This window comes from Ranitomeya imitator, chromosome 5 (genome assembly GCF_032444005.1).
Source record: "Ranitomeya imitator isolate aRanImi1 chromosome 5, aRanImi1.pri, whole genome shotgun sequence".
Classification (NCBI taxonomy): Eukaryota; Metazoa; Chordata; class Amphibia; order Anura; family Dendrobatidae; genus Ranitomeya; species Ranitomeya imitator.
In genome coordinates, this window is record NC_091286.1 from 42719697 (window position 1) to 42746637 (window position 26941).

The 26941-nt window shown below is 45.7% G+C and overlaps 1 protein-coding gene across 1 annotated transcript in view; it reads right to left on the bottom strand.

Moving 5' to 3' along the window:
- The window catches only part of THADA (THADA armadillo repeat containing), a 626363-nt gene that overhangs the window by 562094 nt on the left and 37328 nt on the right, over positions 1–26941 (bottom strand). Inside the window, exons 9-16 of the mRNA XM_069768603.1 lie at positions 21620–21714; positions 21222–21439; positions 19004–19695; positions 17949–18103; positions 12246–12401; positions 12041–12163; positions 4473–4596; positions 666–817 (exon numbers count right to left, since the gene is read on the bottom strand). Coding sequence (XP_069624704.1) covers positions 666–817; positions 4473–4596; positions 12041–12163; positions 12246–12401; positions 17949–18103; positions 19004–19695; positions 21222–21439; positions 21620–21714 — 1715 coding nt within the window. The remainder of the gene's footprint in view (positions 1–665; positions 818–4472; positions 4597–12040; positions 12164–12245; positions 12402–17948; positions 18104–19003; positions 19696–21221; positions 21440–21619; positions 21715–26941) is intronic.

The following is a 26941-nucleotide window of genomic DNA, read 5'->3' on the forward strand; positions in this document are numbered from 1 at the left end:
CACTGCGATTGCGTCATTTGCAGAGACTGACTGTTGCATTCAAGGGACTAAACAGCAGTAACCGGAGCCGACTCTGATCACTGCTGTTACAGCCAAGTGGTGGCTGTATCACGCAGCCGCCATCTGTCCTGTGCGCGGCACGTTCAGCTCCTGAGCCTGATCCAGACACTTGCAACCATTCCCTCATACTTGTGCGAGAAAGGAGTTAAAACTTTAAAACAAAAACTTTCTAAAAAATGTTGATTTGTTCCAGCCCATGTCCTGACACCCTACCGATCACTTGAATGAGAAGAAGAGCTCAGCTTAAGCTAAAGGTGTTGTACGTCTGAGCGATCAGTGGTGGTCTCAGGACCGAGACCCCCACTAATCAACAGTACTTCACATGGGATACAACTTATCAAAACTTTCTTAAAAGTTTACTTACACTTTAGGCCAGATTGCCTTAATTTCCAACTCTTGGCAAATAATAATAATTCCGTTACGTATTAACTAAATTCCTTCCCATGAATGGTCCGCAGCTCATTTACATCAGATTTTTATCTGCCGTTAATCACAAGGTCTGATAACTGCACATGGAAAGCCGCGGACCGCAGCCTGCGGAGCGTCCACCGTGGATCGCACGGCCGTGGCTAAAAGGCTTTTGTTCCAAGTTGGGCCGTAATTACCTGGAGGCCTACGGCAGGCGGGGGCAACTTTCTCAGAAGTTCAAAGGCAAGAAGCTTCACTTCCTCAAAGGTGTTACTGATGCACTCTAGGAGAGCGTGGACATTGTTACCGCTGACCGACGGAGCGAACTGAAATACGCTCTGACAGGAGCCTGTGAAAAGAGATCATTAGTAAGGAAGAAATCTCACTAATAAGTTTCTGCTCCACAAAACAAAGCTCGTTAAGCTTTACTGCGCCCAATAAAGGAGCGCTGGGGCCCCGCAGATGTGAAACACCAAATGCACAGGCGGCTTCTTTCTTTTTTTTTCTTTTTTTTTCTTGCACTTATAATAAAAGACTGGATTAAATGCAGATGTTTGCGTTTCCTCCGTACACATCATTTGTGTTGGTTCTGCCGTCGTCACAGGAGGACTGGCCTCGCTTTATGCCCCATAACAGTGAACAAGCTCGGTACATACACAACGCAGACCGTTCATAAAAGCAAGGGAGAAACGTGGGCTGATCAAAGGGGGAACGGCTGCTCGGTACCGTGCACTTCACTGAGGGACACGGGTACAAGGATAAGCAAACACGAAGCTCAGACACTTTACATGACCACTACATCACATTGGAGGGAGTTATAGGGCATGAATGTGTGCGGAGGGCGGAGGACTCCATAGTCCATGGGAACTATGGAAAGAGCGGAGACAGTTTACTTGTGCTCGATGATAGAAGAGTCGGGAGATCGGCTCCGATCACTGCTCCCCGCCGTCAAGCAGACACAGCCGGAGGAGTTTATCTGATCCCGTCCAACTGTGTCAGCTTGACATAGGAGGACCAGATATACAACCTATTGAGAAAATTGGGTTTCCCAAAAATAAAACTTGTAGGGGGGGTACTCTTGCGCCTCTCACGTATGCATCTGAGAACCGCATCTACGCTCCTCAGCATAGAAATTGCAGCAGCAAGAAAGAAAAGTCGTGGAGTTATGGAAATTACAGGATGGATATATAGATTAACGATATGGAAATGCAGAAAAAATATTAAAAAAAAAAAAAATTCCAAATATCTCAATTTATTCAGTTACGAAAATATGATCGCCATGTGCAGAAATACACACACTTGGACGCTTCGGCTGCTATCAATGCCACGCCGAATCATCAAGATCCGTTGCTGGCAGCTTCTTTTGCAGTCGCCGATAAATGACATTTGCAGATGTGCAATGTGGGAAACAAGCCGGAGATGTTGAAGGCCATGGTAGCACATTTAGGCCACGCAGGCTGCTCACACTACAACATGCACCCTGGTGTTATCGAGTTGAAAAACGGTTCCTGAGACACTTTGGAAAAATGTCCGAGCCATTGGTTCTACAAGAGAAATTGGACGTCACCTATCAAACCGAAGACGTCAATCAGTGTCTACCCAATCATTGCACGACTTTGGGCTACAAGCCAGATGTCCAGCTACAGGTGATCCACGGACCTTGCGTCGACGCTCTCAAAGTCTATCATGGTGCAGAGTAAGACAATCATGGAGGTTGTAATGGAGACCTGTCTTCTTCAGGAATGAGTCCCGCTTTTGTCTTGGACGCAATGATGGCTGTAGATTGATCTAGAGACCATGCATGTAATGCCATGAAGGCGTCTTCACAAGGGAATGTAAAAGTATCCTAAAAGCCGATTTTCAACATGACAATACTAGGATGCATGTTGCTCGTGCTACTATGAGCAGCCTGCGTGACCTCAACACGCTTCCATGACCTACAGCATCACCAGACTTGTCTCCCATCGAGCACATCTGTGACATCATTACACGGCAGTTAAATAGCAGCTGCCACCGGCGGATCTTGATGATTTGCTGAGCTCATTCAGCATAGCAGGACATTCCTCAGACGACCATTAATAACCTCACAGATAGCAGCTAAGGCTGTAATTTCCGGGATTTCTGCATGTGGTGCTCATACTCTACTGAATAAATTGAGATATTTAAAAAATTTTGTTTCCGTTTTTTCATCATTGGCCTATCGTTATCATGTCTATCCATCCTATGATTTCCATAATCCCACAACTTTTCTTTCTTGGTGGTCCAATTTCAATGTTGAAAAGTCTAAGAATGGGGTTGTGACCTGCCATTAATGTGTATATGAAACGCTCCTTTAAAAAGGCAGATCACGTGCTAAATCCACAATTTTCGCCTCAATATGAACCTTTGAGAGGTTATTGATAATTACATCCCCCATTCAATCCGGACTTTATTATTGCAGCGCTGTAGCGGTGCTATTAATCTAAGCTCCCTTATTATAGATACCAGACGCCGTTATCGGTGCCGTTCAGGTCGGTCCCCAGGAGTTTATTACCTGCCGGATCGCTCCAGTGTTTGCTGGACAATCCAGAAGTCACTACTCAATGTAAATCTATGAGAGCCAGAACGTGGCCCTCATACATTGAGAACTTGTGACCGTTACCTCTGACTTCCGGTCACGAGATAGCGGCACGGGGACCGGAACGGCTCCAGGAAGAGCTGAAGATGGCGGTTGGTAAGTATAACATTAGGGTCAGGGACCAAACTGGTGCAGATATCTGATGAGCTGCATGAGTGCCGGGTGTCAGACCCAAACCATTTTTATAATATACAAGGTAGGTATAATCAACTTAGTCCCGGAAAACCCCTTTTAGGGCTGGTAAATCCCTTAAAACGGTTATTCACATCTTCATAGATGGGTATTACTGGATAGAGCTTGTAGCTACAAGCAATTTTGCAATTCACTGCTTATTAAAATTTGCATTAGTTCCCGAGATAGTAACATTTTTTGTTTTGCTTAGCGCTCGTTACCTTGGAGACCGACCACCACTTCTAGGCAATAAAATATGTGCAGTAACTACAAGCTCTTTTCTCTTGAGCTTGCAAGCGGTTTAAAAGCTGGCCAGGATCGATGGAGCACGTAGTTACTTCCTAATATCGACCAGCTTCAGCCTAGTGCTTATAAGCTAAACAGAAGTAGTGGTCTGTTTCCTGGGCAACGAGCTGTAGACAGAAAAAAAAAAGTGTTAATAGCTCAAGAACAGTTGCAAATTTTAATAAGCCGTAAATTGTAAAAGTGATTGTATTTACAAGCTCTATCCAACAAAATCCACAAATAAAGATGGAAATTGTCATGATCCAGGCCAGGGTTTGTTTCATGTTATTCTCTCCCCGGTCTCGTCATGCGGGGGTTAACCTTCTCTGCCTCGTTTTGGATTCTGTGTGGCTGTTTCAGTCTGTTGTGGCCTGCAGACCAATGTCAGCGATAGTTCATGCTCCCAGGGTAGAGTAGCTGAACCCTTGATACTGTGTTTTGTCCTCTGCCCGTTTACTCTGCTCCCTTTCCTGCCACCCCGCTTGTCTTAGTGTTCGCTCCCTGTGCTTGGACCTCTTGGTATGTGACCCGGCTTGTCCCCTGACCTGCTTGACTGTCTCTCGTCTCTTATCTCTGCTCCTGTCTGGCTCTGACTTCTGACTTGTATTTGACCACGTGTATTGCTGTGACCTCTGGTACTTCTTGCCTTGACTGTTTCTGACTCGGCCCATCTGACCACTCTATCGCCACCAGGTGGTGCTTGTGCTGCTACTCAGTGGTGTTGCGCCGTGTGTGTAACCTCTCTTCCCTCACCAGCATCCCCTGGTGGAGGTAGCACAATACTGCACTGCAGTAGCAGCATTACAGAAATAACCCCTTTAAGCCTCTCCCCGAATTATGCTGAGCTCACACATCTAGATCTGGCACATTATAATTATTTAAGTTTAAGTTTCCCAAAACTTTAGCAAAACTTATTCAACGCATCTCTCACCTGGCAAAAGAGGGAATATGTCCGCGATGGATCCTAAAATAGTCAAGGCTGAAAACCTCGTTGGATGTGACGAACCAGGAAAAAGGGACTCGAACAGATAATGTGTGATAGAAGACATGAATTCCTGGAAAATGAAAAAAAAAAAAATGACACAAAAACAGCAAAACTGTAACATCTGGGAATGTGTTTGTGACTGTGGGAAAGAACACAAACTGATAGGCAAAGTGTTAACATGTCCTCCGGCATCGACGAAATGTCAGGACCCCAAAACAACCTGCACAAACAGTACCCTGCATGGCACGCCGCCCTGTGCATCGGTGATAACATATAGTGGAGGATGTCAGGGCGAACGGACACAGACATCTTCCAATTTACAATCCTACTTCCAGAGTTGCTCGCAGCCTTATGGCCGACTCACCCAGAGTATTCATTTATTTTTTCATTTCAATATCTATATAAAAAAAAAAAAATTCACACTGAAAACTGGGCCTAATAGTAACTCCTACTTCATGATCTTCATATTAACATTAGCAGCCACAGGCTGACCTATATGTGTGGAAGACTTATCTGAACATAGGTGAGGAGGAGGAGGTGAGCTGTGACATCACCTATAGTGAAGGGTGGATCCTGTGTTATCTACTGTATATAGAGGTGTTATCAGTCATTGTACAGGAGGAGGAGGTGAGCTGTGATATCACCTATTGTGAATGCCGGATCCTGTGTTATCTACTGTATATAGAGGTATTATCAGTCATTGTACAGGAGGAGGTGAGCTGTGACACCTATTGTGAATGGTGGATCCTGTGTTACCTACTGTATATAGAGGTATTATCAGTCATTGCACAGGAGGAGGAAGTGAGCTGTGACATCACCTATTGTGAATGGTGGTCCCTGTGTTATCTACTGTATATAGAGGTGTTATCAGTCATTGTACAGGAGGAGGTGAGCTGTGATATCACCTGTTGTGAATGGTGGATCCTGTGTTATCTGCTGTATATAGAGGTGTTATCAGTCATTGTACAGGAGGAGGTGGTGAGCTGTGACATCACCTATTGTGAATGGTGGATCCTGTGTTATCTACTGTATATAGAGGTGTTATCAGTCATTGTACAGGAGGAGGAGGAGGTGAGCTGTGACATCACCTATTGTGAATGGTGGTCCCTGTGTTATCTACTGTATATAGAGGTGTTATCAGTCATTGTACAGGAGGAGGAGGTGAGCTGTGACATCACCTATAGTGAATGGTGGATCCTGTGTTATCTCCTATATATATAGGAGGTGCTATAAGTAATTGTACAGGAGGAGGAGGTGAGCTGTGACATCACCTATTGTGAATGGTGGATCCTGTGTTATCTACTGTATATAGAGGTGTTATCAGTCATTGTACAGGAGGAGGAGGTGAGCTGTGATATCACCTATTGTGTATGGTGGATCCTGTGTTATCTACTGTATATAGAGGTGTTATCAGTCATTGTACAGGAGGAGGTGGTGAGCTGTGACATCACCTATAGTGAATGGTGGATCCTGTGTTATCTCCTATATATATAGGAGGTGCTATAAGTCATTGTACAGGAGGAGGAGGTGAGCTGTGACATCACCTATTGTGAATGGTGGATCCTGTGTCATTATGGGATATAGAGGTTTTATTTTTATCAGACACTGAAGAGGAGAGGTAGGAGGTGAGAGGTGACATCGCCGATTGTGAATTCGGTGTTATTTACTGTATAAAAAGTTGTTATCAGTCATTTGTGTCAACCCATTTGAATCAACTTCTGTGCATGTTATCAGGCCAGTCACCAGGGTATGTGAACTTTTGATCAGGGTCATATGGATGTTTTGGGTTGTCGTAATGATTTAAAAAGAGAAAACACAGTAGTTTGATAATAAATGGCTTCACCCAACCACTAACCATGAGTGGAGAAAAAGTTTTGGTGTTATCATTCATATTCTCTGGAAAAAGGCCAAGAAAGCAAAAATTCTGCCGGGGTATGTAAACTTTTGAGCACAACTGTATTTAGTGTATATAGAGGTGTTATCAGTCATTGACCAGGAGATGATGTGCTGTGACATTCCATAATGTGATCTGTGGCTCCTGTGATATTTACTGAGTACTAGTGTGCTGTTATCGTTCATTGTAATCTTGTCTGTGATAACGAGACTGATGAAAAGTTATCTTTAAAGAGCATTAAAGGCACCTTCACACATAACGATATCGTTAACGATATCGTTGCTTTTTGTGACGTAGCAACGATATCGTTAAGGAAATCGTTCTGTGTGACAGCGACCAACGATCAGGCCCCTGCTGGGAGATCGTTGGTCGCTGAACAAAGTCCAGAACTTTATTTCGTCGCTGGATCTCCCGCTGACATCGCTGGATCGGCGTGTGTGACACCGATCCAGCGATGTCTTCACTGGTAATCAGGGTAAACATCGGGTAACTAAGCGCAGGGCCGTGCTTAGTAACCCGATGTTTACCCTGGTTACCATCCTAAAAGTAAAAAAAACAAACATACTTACCTACCGCTGTCTGTCCCCGGCGCTGTGCTTCTCTGCTCTCCTCCTGCACTGGCTGTGAGCGTCGGTCAGCCGGAAAGCAGAGCGGTGACGTCAATGCTCTGCTTTCCGGCCGCTGTGCTCACACAGCCAGTACAGGAGGAGAGCAGAGAAGCACAGCGCTGGAGGACAGACAGCTGTAGGTAAGTATGTAGTGTTTGTTTTTTTTACTTTTAGGATGGTAACCAGGGTAAACATCGGGTTACTAAGTGCGGCCCTGCGCTTAGTAACCCGATGTTTACCCTGGTTACCGGCATCGTTGGTCGCTGGAGAGCGGTCTGTGTGACAGCTCTCCAGCGACCAAACAGCGACGCTGCAGCGATCCGGATCGTTGTCGGTATCGCTGCAGCGTCGCTTAATGTGAAGGGGCCTTAAGTGTTTGTCAATTAAGGGGCCCCAGTACTTTTCAAGAGATCACATTGATGTGTTCCTGTAAAGCCCAGCTGCGAGATAAGCCTTAAAAAACAGTAAATGTTACCGTACACTGCCATACTTCAATACAGCAGTGTATATTAGAAGCAATCGCAATGCAAGTCCCCAAGGGGGTCTAAAAATAAAGCAAATTTATATCAGAGATATTGGGGCGGGATTTAAACACTGCTTCACTTTTTACTATTGATGCTGCCTATGCAGCATCAATAGTAAAAACATAGAATGTTAAAAATAATAATTAAAAAAAAAAAAAAAAAACACATTACATTCTCACCTTCCGAAGTCTGCCGCCATCCGCGCCAGCCTTTCCCGCTCCTCGCGCTTCGGTCCCAAGAATGCATAGTGGCAATGAGCCAAGATCACGTGGCGGTCTCGTGAGACCGCTACATGATCACGAGTTATTGCCGCAAAGCATTCTTGGGACCGAAGCGTCGCGAGGAGCATCGGTAAAGGCCTCGGCTGGATCCGAGGGCCGACAGAAGGTGAGTGTAACTATTTTTTATTTTAATTGTTTTTTTTAACAGGGATATGCTGCGCACACTGCTAGATACTGCGTGGGCTGCGTTAGATACTGCGTGGGCTGCGTTAGATACTGCGTGGGCTGCGTTAGATACTGCGTGGGCTGCGTTAGATACTGCGTGGGCTGCGTTAGATACTGCGTGGGCTGCGTTAGATACTGCGTGGGCTGCGTTAGATACTGCGTGGGCGGCGTTAGATACTGCGTGGGCGGCGTTAGATACTGCGTGGGCTGTGTTAGATACTACGTGGCTGTGCAATATAGTACGTGGGCTGTGCAATATAGTACGTGGGCTGTGCAATACAGTACGTGGGCTGTGCAATACAGTACGTGGGCTGTGCAATACACTACGTGGCTATGCTATAAAATACGTGGGCTGTGTTATAAACTACGTGGCTTTGCACTCTAGAATACCAGATGCGTTAGAATCGAGCCACCATCTAGCAATACATAGAAATATATATATATATATATAATAAGAGAGAGATATCTCCTTTTACATATCCAAAAATAAATAAAAAACATATTAGCACTAGCACGAAAAAGGACAATCAAAATATTGAAAATATTTAGGCCCGAAGGTAAATGCCAAAAGACAAAATAAAAGCCAAAATTCCCACTGTTCTGTCATCGCACCTTCACAAAAATATTAATCAAAGAAATCCCATCCATCCATAAATTATATCAAAACTGCTTAACATGCAAAAAATAAACTCACATAAAGCCCCATAGGTGGAAATGCGAAAATCAATTATAAGTCTCAGAAAATGGAGACATAAATCAATTTTATTTTTTTTTTTTAGTAAAAATTGAGTCAACTAAATTAACAGAACTAATAAAGAAAACTATGCAAATCTGATATCGCTGTAAATGTACTGATGTAAAGAATTGCGTTGCCAGACAATTTTTAACATACAAGGAGCCTAGTAAAAAGCGCAAGTGATAAACAATGGCGAAATTCTATTTTATTTGCTTTGCCATTTCATCAGGCTCTGAGTTTTTTCTCTCATTTTTTCAGTACGGTAAGTTAAATGGTAAAATGAATGGGGTCATTCAAAACTACATCTTGTCCAGCCAAAAAAAAAAGACCTAATATGGCTATGTTAATGGAAAAATTAAATGATTTTAAAAAAATGAAAAAAATAGTCATGCCTCTTGGGACAAAGGGGAGAGAAAAATGTTGGCCACATCCTCACAAGCAAATGCAAAATTGTCTGTTTTACATGCAGGAAAAAAAGTTGCCGATTTCTCATTCCAATTGCAATCTGCATGTCCTTTTTGTACATTCGTGTGGCATCTGTTTTTTTAAAGGAGCATTCCCGTCTCCAAGATCCTATCCCAATATGTAGTAGGTGTAATAATAATAGTATTAGCAAAAATACCTCCAAGTAGAAATGTAGTATAGCATTTCTCATAAGCTATGTTGCTTACTCCATGTGCAGGGCTTTGCAGTAGCTTACATATGCATGGTTACGACCATTAATTATCACTGTATGAGTTGTCGTAACCATGGATGCCTAAGCTACTGCAATGTCCTGCACATGGCGTAAGCAACATAGCGAATCAGAAGAACTATACTACATTTCTAATTGGAGGTACCGTATATACTCGAGTAGAAGCCGAGATTTTCAGCCCCAAAAAATGGGCTGAACGTGCCCCTCTCAGCTTATACTCGAGTCATGGAAGGCGGGGGGGGCTCGGTGGGTGAGGGGGAGCGACACCTGTCAAATACTCACCTGCTCCCGGCGCTCCCCCTGCCCATCCCACAGTCTCCGGGCGCGGCAGCTTCCTCCCCTGTTCAGCGGTCACTGGTACCGCTCATTAAAGTTATGAATATGGACTCTACTCCCATAGGGGTGGAGCCACATATTCATTACTGTAATGAGCGGTGCCACGTGACCGCTCATTACAGGAAGAAGCTGCCGCTCCTGGAGACGTGGGACATGCGGGGACCGCGCCAGTAGCGCCAGGAGCAGGTGAGTATGTCATATTCACCAGGCCGCGTTCCACCGCCGCCTCATCTTCCGCGTCCTCTTGCTGTGTCTGTTAAGGTCAGAGGCGATGACGTATTAGTGTGCGCACCGTCCTCTGCCTGAACAGTCAGTGCGGAGAGCTGGGACGCTGAGGAGCAGCGGGCAGCGACGAGAGATGATTATGTAATTTTTTTTTTTAGCGCAGCAGCAGCATTACATGTGGCACAATGCTGTATGGAGCGTCTATGGGGCCATAAAAAACTGCATGGAGCATTATATGGGGCATCTATGGGGCCATAACTGCATGGAGCATTATATGGGGCATCTATGGGGCCATAACTGCATGGAGCATTATATGGGGCATCTATGGGGCCATAACTGCATGGAGCATTATATGGGGCATCTATGGGGCCATAAAGAACTGCATGAAGCATTATATGGGGCATCTATGGGGCCATAAAGAACTGCATGAAGCATTATATGGGGCATCTATGGGGCCATAAAGAACTGCATGGAGCATTAAATGGGGCATATTTGTATATGGAGAATCTTATGGGGCCATAATAAACTTTATGGAGCATTATATGGGTCGCCTGATTCAATATGGATATTCAAAAACACTTAACCTACTGATGTCTCAATTAATTTTACTTTTATTGGCATCTATTTTTATTTTTGACATTTACCGGTAGCTGCTGCATTTTCCACCCTAGGCTTATACTCGAGTCAATAAGTTTTCCCAGTTTTTTGTTGCAAAATTAGGGGGGGGGGGGGTCGCTCATACTCGAGTATATACGGTATTTGCTAATATTATTGTTATTACACCTACTACATATAGGGATAGAATTTTGGAGAGGAGAACACCCCTTTAAATGGTGACCCATATTAGAACCATTCCTTTTTTATGCACCCATTTGCTTACAATGGGCCAGTCTGATCCAGAATATGGGTCACAGTAGAGCATGCTGCAACTTTTTGGCAGGTGGACAATCGGTAAAAAGTTAATGAGAACTATCCCATTGACTTGCATTGGTCTGGTCATGGACGTTTATTACGTTCATCTGAACGAGCCTTGAGGTGTAAGGGGGATACCAGTCCTCATTTTTGTGCATTTACATGACTGCAGCACATTCACATCCAGACTCTCCGTTCCCTATCCCCGATGTGCTGCTACCCTCTTACCACGGTGGCGCTGAAACGTGAAGTGTCTACTTCTTACGGTCAAGTATAGCGCCATCAAGCATCAGCAAAGTCTAAACACATGAGTATCGCCACCACAAGAAAAATAAAGTGTGTACATATACACAATACAAAGAAGAACGTAATAAACGGTTTTGTCTACCAATTAGGTCCCTAGTTCCATTCCTCACATCATTGTTCCAGCTATTTGACTAATTCCGCCTTAAAGGGGTATTCCCATCTCTAAGATCCTATCCGAATATGTAGTAGGTATAATAATAATAATAATAGCAAATACTTTCAATTAGAAATGTAGTATCGTTTTTTTTCTATTCGCTAGGTCTCTTTCCTTATGTGCAGGCATTGCAAGACCTTAGGTATCCATGGTTACGACCACTGATATAGTGACAGTTAAATAGTTGCTAATGGTCGTAACCATGGATACCCACGGTTCTGCAATGCCTGCACATGACAAAAGAGACAAAGAATCCGAAAAACTAAACTATATTTCTAATTGGAGGTATTTGCTAATATTTTTACTAATACATATTGGGATAGGATCTTGGGGATGGGAATACCCCTTTAAGGGTGTGTCAGGCAACATGTAAGCAGTGACTCTCATCTTGGAATATGGAGGTGAAAGAGGCTGGATATCCCCTTTAAATCATGGGAGGACAATGTGAGGAGTCGGATTTGGACACAGAAAGAAAATATATAGAAGTAGACGGAGTTGTTAAATCATCTCCAAATAAAAGTAATTAAAAGCTAAATTCAGACAGACATAATGCAGCGCTGGTATATGGACTGTGATGCCCGGACTGACCCCAGGTCTTCTGACCCCAGCATGCAGCCTCGGAGAGGCCGTAGCTTTGGGTTAGCAGACCCACAGTCAGTAAGAGATAGGACAAGCTTACGGTGTAACGCTGCAGAGCCGTGCCGGGATCTACTCCACCGCCCGCATCTTCTGACCCGATTACGGTCTTGCTCTGTTGATGTTTGAAAAGAACCTGAGAACTTTCCTGGACACGACAGAAGAGCTACAAAGGAAGGACCATAAGTGAAAGGGTGTCAGACATATCGCACAGGGTGATGACCGCTGCCTCGATCCATGGCAGTTACCTTCTTCAGCAGGTAACACAGCTGCTGTCTGATGGAAGGAGACTGACAGTTCAGGTTGTACTTCAGAAAGAACGTGATCAAATCCATTTCATCCTGGGAAACGACTTCAGTGCTCCAGTGACTTTCGCAAAGGAGGCCGAGGGCATCAATACGAATCTAAGGAAAAACATTAAAATAATAATAATAATAATAATAATAATCACTTTCACTTTTCATTAAGGCTACGTTTACATTTGCGGCTTTGGACGCAGCGTCGTGGACGCAACGCACGACGCACGAAAGACGCAAGTAGAACGCATGCATTTTTGACGCATGCGTTCAACCCTTTTTTAATATATAGGGTCTTTTCAGTGTCTCTATTTTTAAAGTAAAGAACGCATGCGTCCTACAACGCACAACGACGCAAGTACTTGCGTCTTCTGCGTTGCCAATACACTTCAATGGAGGTTTTGAAGCTTTGACGACGCAAATACAACGCAAGTGCGACGCAAGCGTTTTTTCTTTAATTTTGGACGCAGAAAAAATGCAACATGTCAGGTGCGTCGAAAGGACGCATGCGTCGCAAAACGCACCGAAACGCATGAAAACGAACGCACATGCGTCCCCAATGTTAAAGATAGGGAAGCATGACGCGTGCATTGTTTTGCGGCAACGCCGCTGCGTCCAAAACCGCAAATGTGAACGTAGCCTAACCGCACTGGGAAACATAATAGCTAACAAATGGTCCTCAATGTGTGATGTTTGGGCCTTGAAGGGTTTTTTTTTTGTTTTTAAACTGGACCCCAAAGACTTCCAGTAATGAATGTTTAAGCTGCAGCGGTGAGGTCACGTCAACCGCTCACATCGGTGCTGGAGCAAATCACCGAGCTCTGCCGATGTAGACAACATGAGCAATTGAGCTCAGTGAATGGCTGCAGCACTGATGTACGCCATCGTTGTGACGTCACCGCTGCTACAGATACACAGAGACCTGAACAGCGGCCGCGAACTGAAGAGAGAGAGTACCATCTGTAATTGTTACTCTACATTACAGGATGGCCAAACACTTTACAAAGCCGTCAGTCCTTTTAGAAGTTTGTCCTCTCTGTATCCCAGTCTGCCTCCTTTGCTCTGATACCAGTACGCCCTCCCTTCTCCCTCAGTTAGAATATGACCGCCATGTTGCTAGCATCATACATATAGAGCTCTGGCTCAGAATCGTCATTTTTTTACTCACTGTAATTGTGCATAGCTACAAAAACTCGGCTAGAAAATAAACAATCTTCTGGAATCTTCATACGTGCCTCTGCAGTCAAGTCAAGCTATCTGATGAAATCTCTTCGTGTAAGTACTGGTACATGGAGACATCCATAGAAACGGAATCCCACACTCGCAACCTAGCTATGGAGTCAGAATACTGTTGGAATGTTTAGTCATTCCTCCCTACTTCTCCATACATACACGTATGGTTAGCTTGGTTGAGAGAGTTTGCGGTGACCGACCGGTCTCCTACAGAAGGAGTTCATTGCTTACAAGCCCTTTTTTTTGTACAGCTTGTAAGTGCTGCTCTGAAGCTGCATCAGTGCCCTTTGCCTCCTTCGGCACTGCGGTGGCAGAGCTGCCTGTTCTTGCAGCATGGGAGAGTGCAAAGTTCAGACCATGTCACTAGTCCAAACTGCCAAACAAGCAGGAGTGCGCCGCACCCTGGCAAGTAGGAAATCAGGAGCGGGAGAGCAGTGCACTACAGCAGAAGATGAAAGAACCACTTTTTGCACATGGATTTGCATCGAAATCCAGGTGTCTGAACATACTGCTGCCCTCTCCACCACCTCCCATTCTGCCGCTGTATTCTCTCCGAAGGAGACAATAGGTTGGAGGTTGCAGCAGCTCCGGGTGGTAATGAGTAGAGTTGAGCAAATTTGATCTGGTCCCTGCTTATTCAGCACAGCAGTTATACAGCCGCGACACATGCAGCTGCGGTGCCGGACAGCTGATCAGCCGGCACGCTCCATGTATCCGGGTTCCCTCTGCAGCTTATTTGGCAAGCGCTATAGCTTGCCGAATAAGCCGGGACCCGATCAAATTTGCTCAACTCTAGTACTGAGGTGGCAGCAGGGTTATTGCAGGCTTTTCCTGTAGAGATGAGTTTCCAGGTTGAGTCTGAAGGTTCCGAACGTGGGAGACAATCGGACGTGTTGGGGCATTGAAACCCTGAGGATGGAGGATGCTCGGGAGAAGTGTTGGAGGCGATTGGGTGAGGAACATACGAGCAAAGAGGAGAGGAGGTCGTGAGGATCGGAGATGACATGTTAGAAGATAATAGATTAGTTGGCAGACAACTAATGGAGACAGATTATGAATGGCCTTGTAAGTCATTGTTAGTAATGGGAACTGGACATATGGGGGAATTTAAAGCCAGTGAAGGGACTGGCAGAGGGGAAAGGGAGTAATAGGAAGATTGTGATGTGAAGGAGAGAATGGCTAATGAAATCAAATATTAACCTTACATAAGCTAGTTCGTATGTAGTATGGAAAGATGGCGTCTATATCCTGGAACTACACCCTGGAAGGAATCCTTGGAATGGGAAACTGGATACACTGAAGACTATATATGGATCAGACCTAGTATGGACCTATCACAGACTGACACCATGGCTGCTCAGGAGCTGTGCAACACCCTCTATATGCCTGCTACATGAACTAATAAAGCCAGTTTAGTGCCAGCTCTCGCCGAGAGAGGACCACACATCTGACTTTGTGTCCGATGTAATTCTTCTATGCATGCACTCGGCTCATATTTATTAGGTCAGGGGCAGGCAATCACTAAGATCTCACCTTAAGAGATCTCCCCAACAGTGACATGAGCCAATTCTCCATAAGCAGATCCCTACTAATAATGATCTAAGTTGCCGGCCTTTGGAATAACTATCACACATGCATGGCCAATAAATTTGCCAGCTCGGTACCATTTGTGCTTTTATCTCCCACACAGTATTTAGTTCCTGGCATGGAAACTTGACCTGCTATAGTTGTTTTTCACTATCCTTTTTATACCTCACTGTTTATCTACAGACGTGACCTGATAACATGTCATCTGGACAATATCCTGAACCGCTATAGCTGCGCTGTCATTAATCAGCCATCCCATAAGCGCCTTGGTCAGCGATGCTAGGAGTTTCCATGACACGCATCATAACTATAAATAAATGTCAAGACGAATCAATCATGTTAACCCAAAAATAAAGGGAACACTAAAATCACACATCCTAGATATCACTGAATAAAATATTCCAGTTACTTTATTCATTACATAGTGGAATGTGCTGAGAACAATAAAACATAAAAATGATCAATGTAAATCACTACTAATATCCCATGGAGGTCTGGATTTGGAATGATACTCAAAATCAAAGTGGAAAATCAAATTACAGTCTGATCCAACTTCAGTGGAAATGCCTCATGACAAGGAAAAGATGCTCAGTATTGTGTGTGGCCTCCACGTGCCTGTATGACCTCCCTACAATGCCTGGGCATGCTCCTGATGAGGCGGCGGATGGTCTCCTGAGGGATCTCCTCCCAGACCTGGACTAAAGCATCAGTCAGCTCCTGAACAGTCTGTAGTGCAATGTGACTTTGGTGGATGGTGCGAGACATGATGTCCCAGATGTGTTCAATCGGATTCAGGTCTGGGGAATGGAAGGGCCAGTCCATAGCTTCAATGCCTTCATCTTGCAGGAACTGCTGACACACTCCAGCCACATGAGGTCTGGCATTGTCCTGCATTAGGAGGAACCCAGGGCCAACCGCACCAGCATATGGTCTCACAAGGGGTCTGAGGATCTCATCCCGGTACCTAATGGGGTCACGGTACCTCTGGCGAGCACATGGAGGGCTGTGCGGCCCTATAAGAAATATATGCAGATAGATACACTAGCGCCCCAAAAAGTGAGTTTGTGGGAAAACCAGAAAAACAGATATACAGACATTTGTGAAAATCTGTAAAAAGAGCTTAAAAGTTAAATTTAAAAAAATCTGTTGTGCTAAAACCTCCAAATAGAGCTTTATATTTATATTTGGAAACCCACACATGTACCTTATGGAAGTCACCAATATGCATAAAGCTGGATAAACAAGTCTGCACAAAAGTGGGATGAAGGGTGCTATTGTTTTTCTTAACCAAAATACACTGACATTAAATGAAAGGAACGCCAAATGTGACAGTTAACAAAGGTTGATGACTTTTTACAAATCAGTTTTGCCGTTTTCAGCTGCGGTTTACAGTCACAGTATTCCTTGCCCAGGACAAGATGAAAGTGTTATTAGCCGCTTTTAGTAGAAGTAGAAGTCTTCTCTTGATTGGAGAAGCTGGCGTTTCTTCAGTATGTACAGATATTCATTATGTATACTAGGCGGCAGGTCAGTGAGAGATCAATGACCTGTCAGAAGCCATATACATGAATACCTAAGCAGAGCACCACATGAAGACCCCCCACAGGCCGCCCCGGAGCACAAGCATATCAACTCAAAACTGAAAATAAAGACGGATTCCATTACCAGGTGTCATTGTAATCAGTATAACGGCACCAACCTGACACTGTCTGTAGGTTATTGTGCACAATCCTGCTGACAGGTTCCCTTTAAGCTTCTGGGCTATGGATCTGTCCAGTAAGGAAGATGAAGTGATTGTGATCAATGTCTACTGCTTTGGTACAAATGAGCTACAGCAGGTGCACCGGAGAGGAACAGCAATTTATCCCCAAAAAAGGAATGGTTTTGCAGGATTTAACCACAGACATTAACGTTCTCCATAGCCTACCTGACCGATTCTTCTCTAGTTTTGCTGGCGTCTTTGCCACTACTGGCAGCATGAAGCGGTTCCTGCTCCCTATCAGGCTGCACAGGCAGTGTAGAAACACCAGGACTGCACCTCCATAAGAGACGTCACAAGGCTTGCCTTGTCCTAGTAGTGTCAAGGGCATGAAGCAAATGCCAATGCATTGGACGATACAAGAGGAGGGCCGGACAGGGCCGTAGAAAGGCCTCCACCCAGCAACAGGGCCGGTATCTGCTCCTGATGGAGCCCTACAAAATAACGTGCAGTGGCTACTGGTGTAAATGCTTTTAACCAGGCTGTAAGAAACAGAGTCCATTAGGGCCCGCCCTCCTGTAGTCAGACCTGTGCTCCATGTAGCTTGACTGGTATTTCCCAGAGAACACAAGAACTGGCAGGTCCACCATTGGTGCCCCAAATTCACACTGAGCACATAAAATAGACGTTAAGAGGATGCCAGGGTAAACGCTATGCTGCCCGCAACATCATCTAGTATGGCTGGTTAGGCGTTGCTTCAGTGAGATCTTACGGATGCATATCTTTGGAAGGCCCCACAAAGCTCCACCTGATAACAGCAGTCAGAGCACCGCTGGCCATATACTGGGATGAAACCCTCAGAGCCGTTGTCAAACCTTACGCTGGTGAAGTTGGCCCTGGTGCAATGTTGTGCTTTATAGGAGTTAAGTTCATTTTTTCGAGCAGTGTATACATAATGAAAAAAATATGTGTGTATGTATAAGAAATTGGTGGCAATTGCCAAAATGGGCTAAGAGTTGGTGGGTGTCTGACGATGAAACACAGCCTCCTGATTCTACTGATAGGAGACTAGTATCTGCAATAAAACAATCCCTTTAGGAGAGGAGGATCACTTTTTCCCTCTCCTCCTTTCTCACCTGGTCATGTCGGTGCACAAGGCCTTGTTGTATTAAGCTTGTGGAGACTTTTCCGGACCATGTGTAATTCTCGGTAAATCGGAGGTATCCGTGAGTGCGGGCAGTTCTCAAACAAGCCATCAGGGCACCAAGGGCACCGCGGTTATCACCAGACCCTGAGGAAGAGAAATATGCACGTTAGAAAATAACATAACCATAAATTAAATATTTTTGGACAGTTGAAACATTTGCAAATCATACATGAAAAGGTAAGAAGGTCTACATCCCAATAAAACAGATTTGGGAGTAGAATTCACGAGTCACGGAGAGGAAATAGGAAAAAGGTCACGTAGCTGGATCAGCCCTACAGCCCCTTTATCCCCAGAGGTCGGACCCTCACTGATCACAATGTGATGGCATAACCTTGAGCCTTGCAATACTTCATTACAAGCCAGAATGACTCTTAAGACACGTCTTTTGACTATTATGACTTGTATCCAGCATTTTGCCATGAGTTTTCCCATTTTTAGGTTTTATTTCTACTTTTCAGTCATCTCTGAGCTAGTGGGTGAAGACTAGCCGCTATGATGTCTCCCACACACAGTACAAAGTGAGTGATTCTTGTTCTCCTGTTTTTATCTAGCACATGTTCAGTAGCAGCAATTTGGAGGACATTTCACTGCAGTACTGAGCAGTGTAGCTGTGAATCCACCAGTGCGATGTGTTAAAACACTCACTAGAAAGCTGCAGCATCGTCTATGTGCATCTCTGCTCTTCTCTCCATAGACTATAATAGGCATTTGTAATCTGATCTCTTACTGAGCTGTCTTGTTTTCATCAAGATACATTTTATCATTATTTTTTTTAATTAATGAATGATGGGCTCAAGAGGCAGTGGGAGGACAAGTGTCTCATATGTGGAGAAAGAAGCAACTATTCTTATATTCAACTGTATTATTGATTAACGCAAAGTTTTTTTTAAACCACCTATGACCCTTTAGCTGGCATTTAAAGGGGTTTTGGAAATATGGCTGATTTTTTTGTAAGGTTGTATAGGGTAGGCAAATCCGGCTTACCAATATTTAGGGAGGCTGAGGTCTTGAGATTTTCAATCATGTAATGTAAACTATCTGGGTTACACTTAAGCAACTTCGGCAAATAATAATCAATGACATAAGTGGTCTGCGTTACATGTTCCTCGCACAGGCGCACGATGAGGGGGGTCACCCAGACAGTGTGCCATCGCTCAATCCAACAGCTTTCCCCCATGGCCTGAAGCTGTTTCTTGTGGTTTATAAACATGGCTTCCAATAGGTTACTGGCGTAAGGAGCGAAGGACTGGTCCGACATGACATCCAGGATCTGTGACGGGATCCTTTCATCCACGGACAACAGCCGCTCAGTGCCCACGCTTTCCACCAGACAGGCCAGCGATGCGTATTTCCCCTTCGAGTGCCACTCCAAGCTCAACAGTTTCTGCGTAAGTTCGGCCAGAAACGGGTCCTCCTCTCCAGAGCGTCCGGCCACGGCGGCATGATGGATTTTAAGGATGTTTTTGAAGATGAGCTTTGTTTGATGTCGGACGGCGTCCAAAGGGTGTTCCCAATGTGCGTACACGTACTCGAGGAGATTGCAGAGCGCCCTCGAGTGGCCAGTAAGATTTGCTCTCAAGTCTCCCGAACACGAGGAGCTCAGAAGATCTGCAGCAGAACTTGTCCATAAGGCTAAAGTCCGCGACAGAAACAAAGCTGTGCTGGAGTCTCTAAGGCTAGAAAAAAAAACACAAGAAATAATAAACAAAAAAATTATATATCAATATCTATAAAAAAATAGCAAAAAAAATTACGAAGGCAGCACACCAATAGCTGAAATTTCACGTGCGGTTTTTATTGGCCCATGTGTAACGTTTCGGTCCCAAGTTCGGACCTTTCTTGAGAAAGACTCGTCATGGTGGTGGATCCCTGTGGTTAGGAATACAACCTGCCAGGGTCAGTGCCGACCGTCAGGGAAGGTGTACGCTCAGGAGGTACGCGCCATACGGTGGCCACTGCCGGGACAGATTTCGAGGCGTCCGTCCACCGTAGGGACTTCTTGTAAAGGAACGTATACCCCATGGTGTACATTTCTTCTCAGTAGCCCTCTGTGTAGGACGTGCAGTCTGCTGCGCTTTAGCCAGAGGCTCTAAGAACACACTTTTGGCCTTTATCTGGTGAAGGGTCGTCTATTGGTACATTACAATACCTCCTGACATATACTGTAGGCTACGTGCACTGATATAGTGCGGACTTAAGTCTAAACTTGCATTTGGTGTACAAACCAGACTAATGTGTCTAGGGGATGTGCAGATTCTCATATTCTGTTACCTCTTGTAGAGTGGGTGCTATTTCTGCCAGCACAATAGGAGCTAGGACTTCCCTTACTTCCAGACATGTATCGCTCCTGCCATTGTCCAATGACTAGCCTAATGCCTGTGCACAGTATGACAGACATTAGTGACATTCTGTAACCTGGAATTTCTGCTGCTAGGCACGGATTACACTCGACAGCAAAGCAGTAAATAGCAAAAACTGAGATACCTAGTGTCCGGCACTTTGGGACGTAGGACAACATAATTTATCAAATTAAATGGAGATGCCTAAAAATACACTGATCCCTCAAGCATTGTACGTTTGTGTAAGGGATGGCACCTAACTCTTGGTTATTTTTGACAGAATGATAATAAAAGAGCTTACAACTTACTGTCAAAAACACAAACTCCAATGGACAGCCGTTAAAGGGAATCTGTCAGCAGAATTTCACCCCCCAAAACTTAATATGCGTGTGTAGCTCTTTCACAGATAAGTCCAGCAATACCTTTACATGGCCGGTCCGTTCCTTTGTTACTGAGAAATCAGGGTTTGAACTGATATGCCAGTGAGGCTGAAGAGCTATGATAGATCTGAAGCCTCTGTCGCTCCAGCTCTATTCCCCACCCAGCACCACCTGCTCCTGCTGCTTGATCGACAGCCTCCATGCTGTGAGACTTCAGACGAAGGAGCCGTCAGTCAAACAGAAGGCGGCGCTGGGAGGGGAATGGAGCTGGAGTGACAGAGGCTTCAGATCTACCATAGCTCTTCAGCCTCGTTTGCATATCAATTCAAACACTGATTTCTCAGTAACGGAGGAACAGACTAGTAATGGAAAGATATTGCTGGACTTGTCTTTGAAAGAGCTACATGGGCATATAAATAGTTTGGGGGTGAAATCCCTCAACTTCGATTTTGGGCATAGAGAGTAATCAAGTATATTTCTTACCGAGCACTGAGGGACAGCAGGACGGTGAGGAGGTTTACAAGAAGCCTCTCCCCTCCATGACCTAGAGTCACAGCTTTCCATTCTAGCATGGCCAAGGCTCCTTGGCATAAAAAGAGAAGCGCAGCATCGGGCAGCTCCGAGCAGAGGGCATTGCAGCAGGCCATAAACCAATCTCGTACAGCAGGGGGATCCTCAGACGGCAAAACCAGATTATTCACCTATAAGGTAAGGGCGCCATGTTAACTACACAATAACAGATACATCACCGCTATGATCAAAGGGAATGAAATAGACACGGAGCAAAAACCAGCGAAATTCAAGGGATAATAAGCCGCTTACAAAAAGTCATAGAAACCTGCAGAAGAACGGATGATGGAAGGGAAAAGCCGTGTACTTACTAAATTCATCAGCTCATCACTGTCCACAATCATGGTCTTAAGATACAGAATGGCGGCCATGCCAGCAGTGCTCTGAATGTTTTGTAACAAATCATCTAGAGAGAAAAAAAAAAGACAGATTATCACAATGTTCTCCCGCTGGTCACAGTATTCTTTCCAAGACCAGGATTTTAGCTTTGGGAATACTTTTTTATTTGGATGCATGTGTTTAGGGATAAAAATCAACTTTTAAATGAGGTTTTAATAAAAATATTGCTCCGTTTGTCGTCTATAGTGTTGCCTTATTTTATTGATGGCTGCAGAATGAGTTATTATTATTATTATTTATTTATATAGCACCATTGATTCCATGGTGCTGTACATGAGAAGGGGTTACATACAAGTTACAAATATCACATACAGTAAGCAAACTAACAATGACGGACTGATACAGAGGGGCGAGGACCCTGCCCTTGCGGGCTTACATTCTATAGGATTATGGGGAAGGAGACAGTAGGTTGAGGGTTGCAGGAGCTCCGGTGTTGGTGAGGCGGTAGCTCCGGTGTTGGTGAGGCGGTAGCTCCGGTGTTGGTGAGGCGGTAGCTCCGGTGTTGGTGAGGCGGTAGCAGCGATGTCAGTGCAGGCTGTAGGCTTTCCTGAAGAGATGAGTTTTCAGGTTCCGTCTGAAGGATCCGACTGTGGTTGATAGTCGGACGTGTTGGGGCAGAGAGTTCCAGAGGATGGGGGATATTCTGGAGAAGTCTTGGAGGCGATTGGATGAGGAGCGAATAAGTGTGGAGGAGAGGAGGAGGTCTTGGGAGGACCGGAGGTCACGTGAGGGAAGATATCGAGAGATTAGTTCAGAGATTTATGGAGGAGACAGGTTGTGGATGGCTTTGTAGGTCAGTATTAGCAATTTGAACTGGATACGCTGAGGGAATGGGAGCCAGTGAAGAGATTTGCAGAGGGGGGAAGCGGAGGAGTAGCGAGGAGAGAGATGGATTAGTCGGGCAGCAGAGTTAAGGATGGACTGGAGAGGTGCATGATGTTGCAAGGGTGTTAGCAGGGAGGCCGCAGAAAAGGATGTTGCAGTAGTCAAGGCGGGAAATGATGAGGGCGTGCACAAGCATTTTAGTGGGGGTTGAGGAAAGGACGGATCCTGGAGATATTTTTGAGCTGGAGGCGACAGGAGGTGGAAAGAGCTTGGATGTGTGGTTTGAAGGACAGGGCAGAGTCGAAGGTTACTCCGAGGCAGCGGACTACGGGTACAGGGGAAAGCATGATGTCATTGACTGCGATATAGGGATTTTTGGTTACTCACCGTAAAATCCTTTTCTCCAAGACGCTCATTGGGGGACACAGGACTGTGGGTGTATGCTTCTGCCGCCAGGAGGCTGACACTAAGTAAACTTAAAAAAAAAAAAAATTAGCTCCTCCTCCATCGTATACACCCTGACACTGGCTACCAGAGACTCCAGTTTGGTGCAAAAAGCAGTAGGAGAACAAAAGAAAACACAAAAAATAATATAACAGCATAAATACAGAAACTTTATGTCTAGAAAAGATCCTACTGACTAATGTAATCAGATATAACCAAAGCAGCCATAAGGCTACCAGGGAGGGAGCTGTGTCCCCCAATGAGCGTCTTGGAGAAAAGGATTTTACGGTGAGTAACCAAAAATCCCTATTTCTCCTTCGCCTCATTGGGGGACACAGGACTGTGGGATGTCCTAAAGCAGTCCCTGGGTGGGAAAAATCACTCACCAGAAAAAGACATCCAGATAATGTTTGTCTATAAATGCGCCACTGCCGCTTGAAGAATTCTTCTACCCAGACTTGCATCTGCAGAGGTCTGGGAATGGACATTATAATGTTTGACAAATGTATGCAGACTAGACCAGGTCGCAGCCTTGCAAACCTGTTCTGCTGAGGCCTGATGCCGAACGGCCCAGGAAGCCCCCACTGCTCTAGTCGAATGAGCCTTGATTCCGGCCGGAACCGTCATGCCCATGGAGCGATAAGCCTCCTGAATGGTCGCCCTTATCCATCTGGCCAGGGTAGATTTTGAAGCCGCGCATCCCTTCCTGCGACCCTGCGGAAGGACAAACAGAGCATCCGTCTGGCGAAAGGGGGCCGTACGGGAAACGTACCTCCTCAGAGCCCTCACCAGATCCAACGTATGGAGAGCCTTTTCTACACGGTGCGTAGGTGCCGGACAAAAAGAGGGCAGAACAATATCTTCATTAATGTGAAATGATGAAACAACCTTCGGCAAAAAGGATGGAGCTGGTCTGAGCACCACCTTGTCCTGATGAAATCGCAAAAAAGGAGGACGACAAGAAAGAGCTGCCAGCTCCGATACCCGTCTTATGGACGTTATGGCCACTAAAAATACAACTTTCCAAGAGAGAAACATCAAAGAAACCTCTTGAAGAGGCTCAAAAGGAGCGTCCTGTAAAGCCCTTAAGACCAGATTAAGGTCCCAAGCTTCCAAAGGAGTCTTATAAGGAGGGACCTTATGAGCGACTCCTTGGAAAAAAGTCCTGACTTGACGATTAGGAGCAATCCTGCGTTAAAAAAGTACTGATAAAGCCGAAACCTGCCTGTTAAGGGTACTCGGAGCCAGCCCAGAATCCAGACCTGCTTGAAGGAAGGCTAGAATGTTAGGAACGGAGAAACGCAAAAGGGGGCAGCCCGCGTTCTCTACACCAGGAAAGAAACACCTTCCAAGTGTGATAATAAATCCTGGCCGAAACGGACTTACGTGCACTGATCAAGGTATCAGCCACTTCTTGAGAAAAACCAGCCTAAGTTAAAACCCAAGATTCAACGGCCAGGCCGTCAAACGTAGGACCTCTGAGTTCTGGTGGTAGATCGGCCCTTGAGATAGAAGATCTGGCCGATCGGGGAGCCGCCAAGGAACCCCGGCTAGAAGTTGTACCAGGTCTGCATACCAGGTCCGTCGTGGCCAATCCGGAGCGATCAGGATGGCCGGCACTCTCTCTGATTTGATCTTCTTGATTACTCTCGGGAGCAGTGCCAGAGGAGGGAACAGATAAGAGAGATGAAATTGGTTCCAAGACAGTACCAGCGCATCCACGGCGAGAGCCTGGGGATCTCGGTACCGAGAGACAAAACTGGGCACCTTGGCATTCACCTTGGACGCCATTAGATCCACGTCTGGAGTTCCCCAAAGATGGCATATCTGCAAAAATACCTCGGGGTGGAGAGACCATTCCCCGGAGGCTAGACCCTGACGGCTTAGGAAATCTGCCGCCCAGTTTTCTTCGCCCGGAATGTGGACCGCTGAGATCACAGAGTGAGAGTAGAATCAGTTTTACCTCCTGCATGGCTGCCTTGCTGCGGGTGCCCCCCTGGTGATTTATGTAGGCTACCGCTGTAGCGTTGTCCGACTGAATCCGGACAGGGCGACCCGCCAGAAGATGGTGAAAACGTAACAAGGCTAGCCGGACCGCTCGAATCTCTAAGATATTGATGGGGAGTTCTGATTCCCGAGGAGACCAGCGTCCCTGAGCTGTGTGATGGAAGAACACTGCTCCCCAACCCAGGAGACTGGCATCTGTTGTGACCACTAGCCAATTGGTTGGGGGAAAGGGCTTCCCCCTGAGAAGAGATGAGCTGTTTAGCCACCAAGCGAGAGCCTGTCTGGTCTGAAAAGACAACCGAAAATTGCGGTTGAGAGAGAGAGGATTTTTGTTCCATGCTGATAGGATTGCACGTTGGAGGGGTCGAAGATGAAACTGTGCAAACGGAACCGCCTCTATGGTTGCAACCATCTTTCCTAACACCCTCATCCCGGACCGAATCGTATGAGGGTATGGTTGTAGAAGGTTCCTCACTTCCCGCCGAAGGGCTAGGACCTTGTCCTGGGGAAGGATAGTTAAGGCTTGAGAGGCGTCGAAGGTCATGCCTAAGAAAGAGATTTTTCGAGACGGCCGTAGAGATGACTTCCTTAAATTTACCAACCAACCTAGACGGGAAAGGGTGTCCAGAGTGATGTCGACATTTTCCTTGCAAGACTGAAATGTCGGTCCCTTGATCAGCAGATCGTCTAGGTATGGCAAGACAACTATACCTCGGGAGTGCAGAATGGACACCACAATCGACATGACTTTTGTGAACACCCTGGGAGCGGAGGCCAGTCCGAAAGGTAATGCCGTGAACTGGAAGTGTAGATTGTTTACGGCAAACCGGAGAAATCTTTGATGGAGCGGAAAGATGGGAATATGAAGATAAGCATCCTGAATGTCTACTGAGGCCAAAAATTCTCCCTTTTCCAGAGAGGCGATGACCGACCGCAAAGACTCCATCCGAAAGTGTCGAACGCGGACAAACTTGTTTAAGAGTTTGAGATCTAGAATAGGCCTCACTGCTCCATCCTTTTTGGGCACTACAAAAAGATTGGAATAAAAGCCCTGGAATCTTTCTTCCTTTGGAACAGGAGAAATGACACCGCTGATACGGAGAGACTCTATGGAATTGAACAAGCTTTGACGAAGAGATTTGCACTTGGGAAGACGGGATGGGAAGAACCGGGGAGGAGGAAGGCAGACCAGCTCTATTTTGTAATCTGAAGATATGAGCTCTGCCACCCACTGGTCGTGGATTACCTGAAGCCAGACCTGGCGAAATAAAAGTAGACGTCCGCCTACCCTTTTGGAGATGCCCGGAAGAGGCCTCCAGTCACTTGGCCGAAAATCTTTGCGTCCTAGATCCTCTAGATCTAGAAGACTGGGGACGTATTCTTCCCCCCTGACTGGCCGAATAAGGGGTCCGACCGTCTCGGTCCTGATTGGGCCGACCCTGCGCAGGAGAACCTGATGCTGGGGCCCATCTGACATAGCGAAAGGTTCTAAAGCGAGCCTGAAAATGGCGCCGAAAAGGCTGTCTGGCCCTCTGCTGAGGAAGGAATTTAGTTTTCCCTCCTGTGGAGTCAGAAATGAGCTGATCCAGCTTTTCTCCGAACAAACGACCACTCTGATACGGCAGGGATGTAAGAGATTTCTTAGAGGTAGAATCAGCCCGCCAGGACCTTAACCAAAGGGCCCTTCTGATGGCAATAGCATTAGAAGCAGCCGAGGAAGCACAATCTGCCGCATCCAGAGATGCGTTAATCAGATAGCTACCGGCCATAGCTACCTGAGAAGACATTTCAGCCATTTCTGCTGACACATTACCTTCCTGAAGAGCCTTAGATAACGAGTCTGACCAAGATATCATAGCCCTGGCAACCCAGGTTGCCGCAAAAGAAGGAAAAAGTGCTGAGCTTGAGGCCTCAAAGACAGAACGAGCCAAGCTCTCTATAAGGGTACCGTCACACTA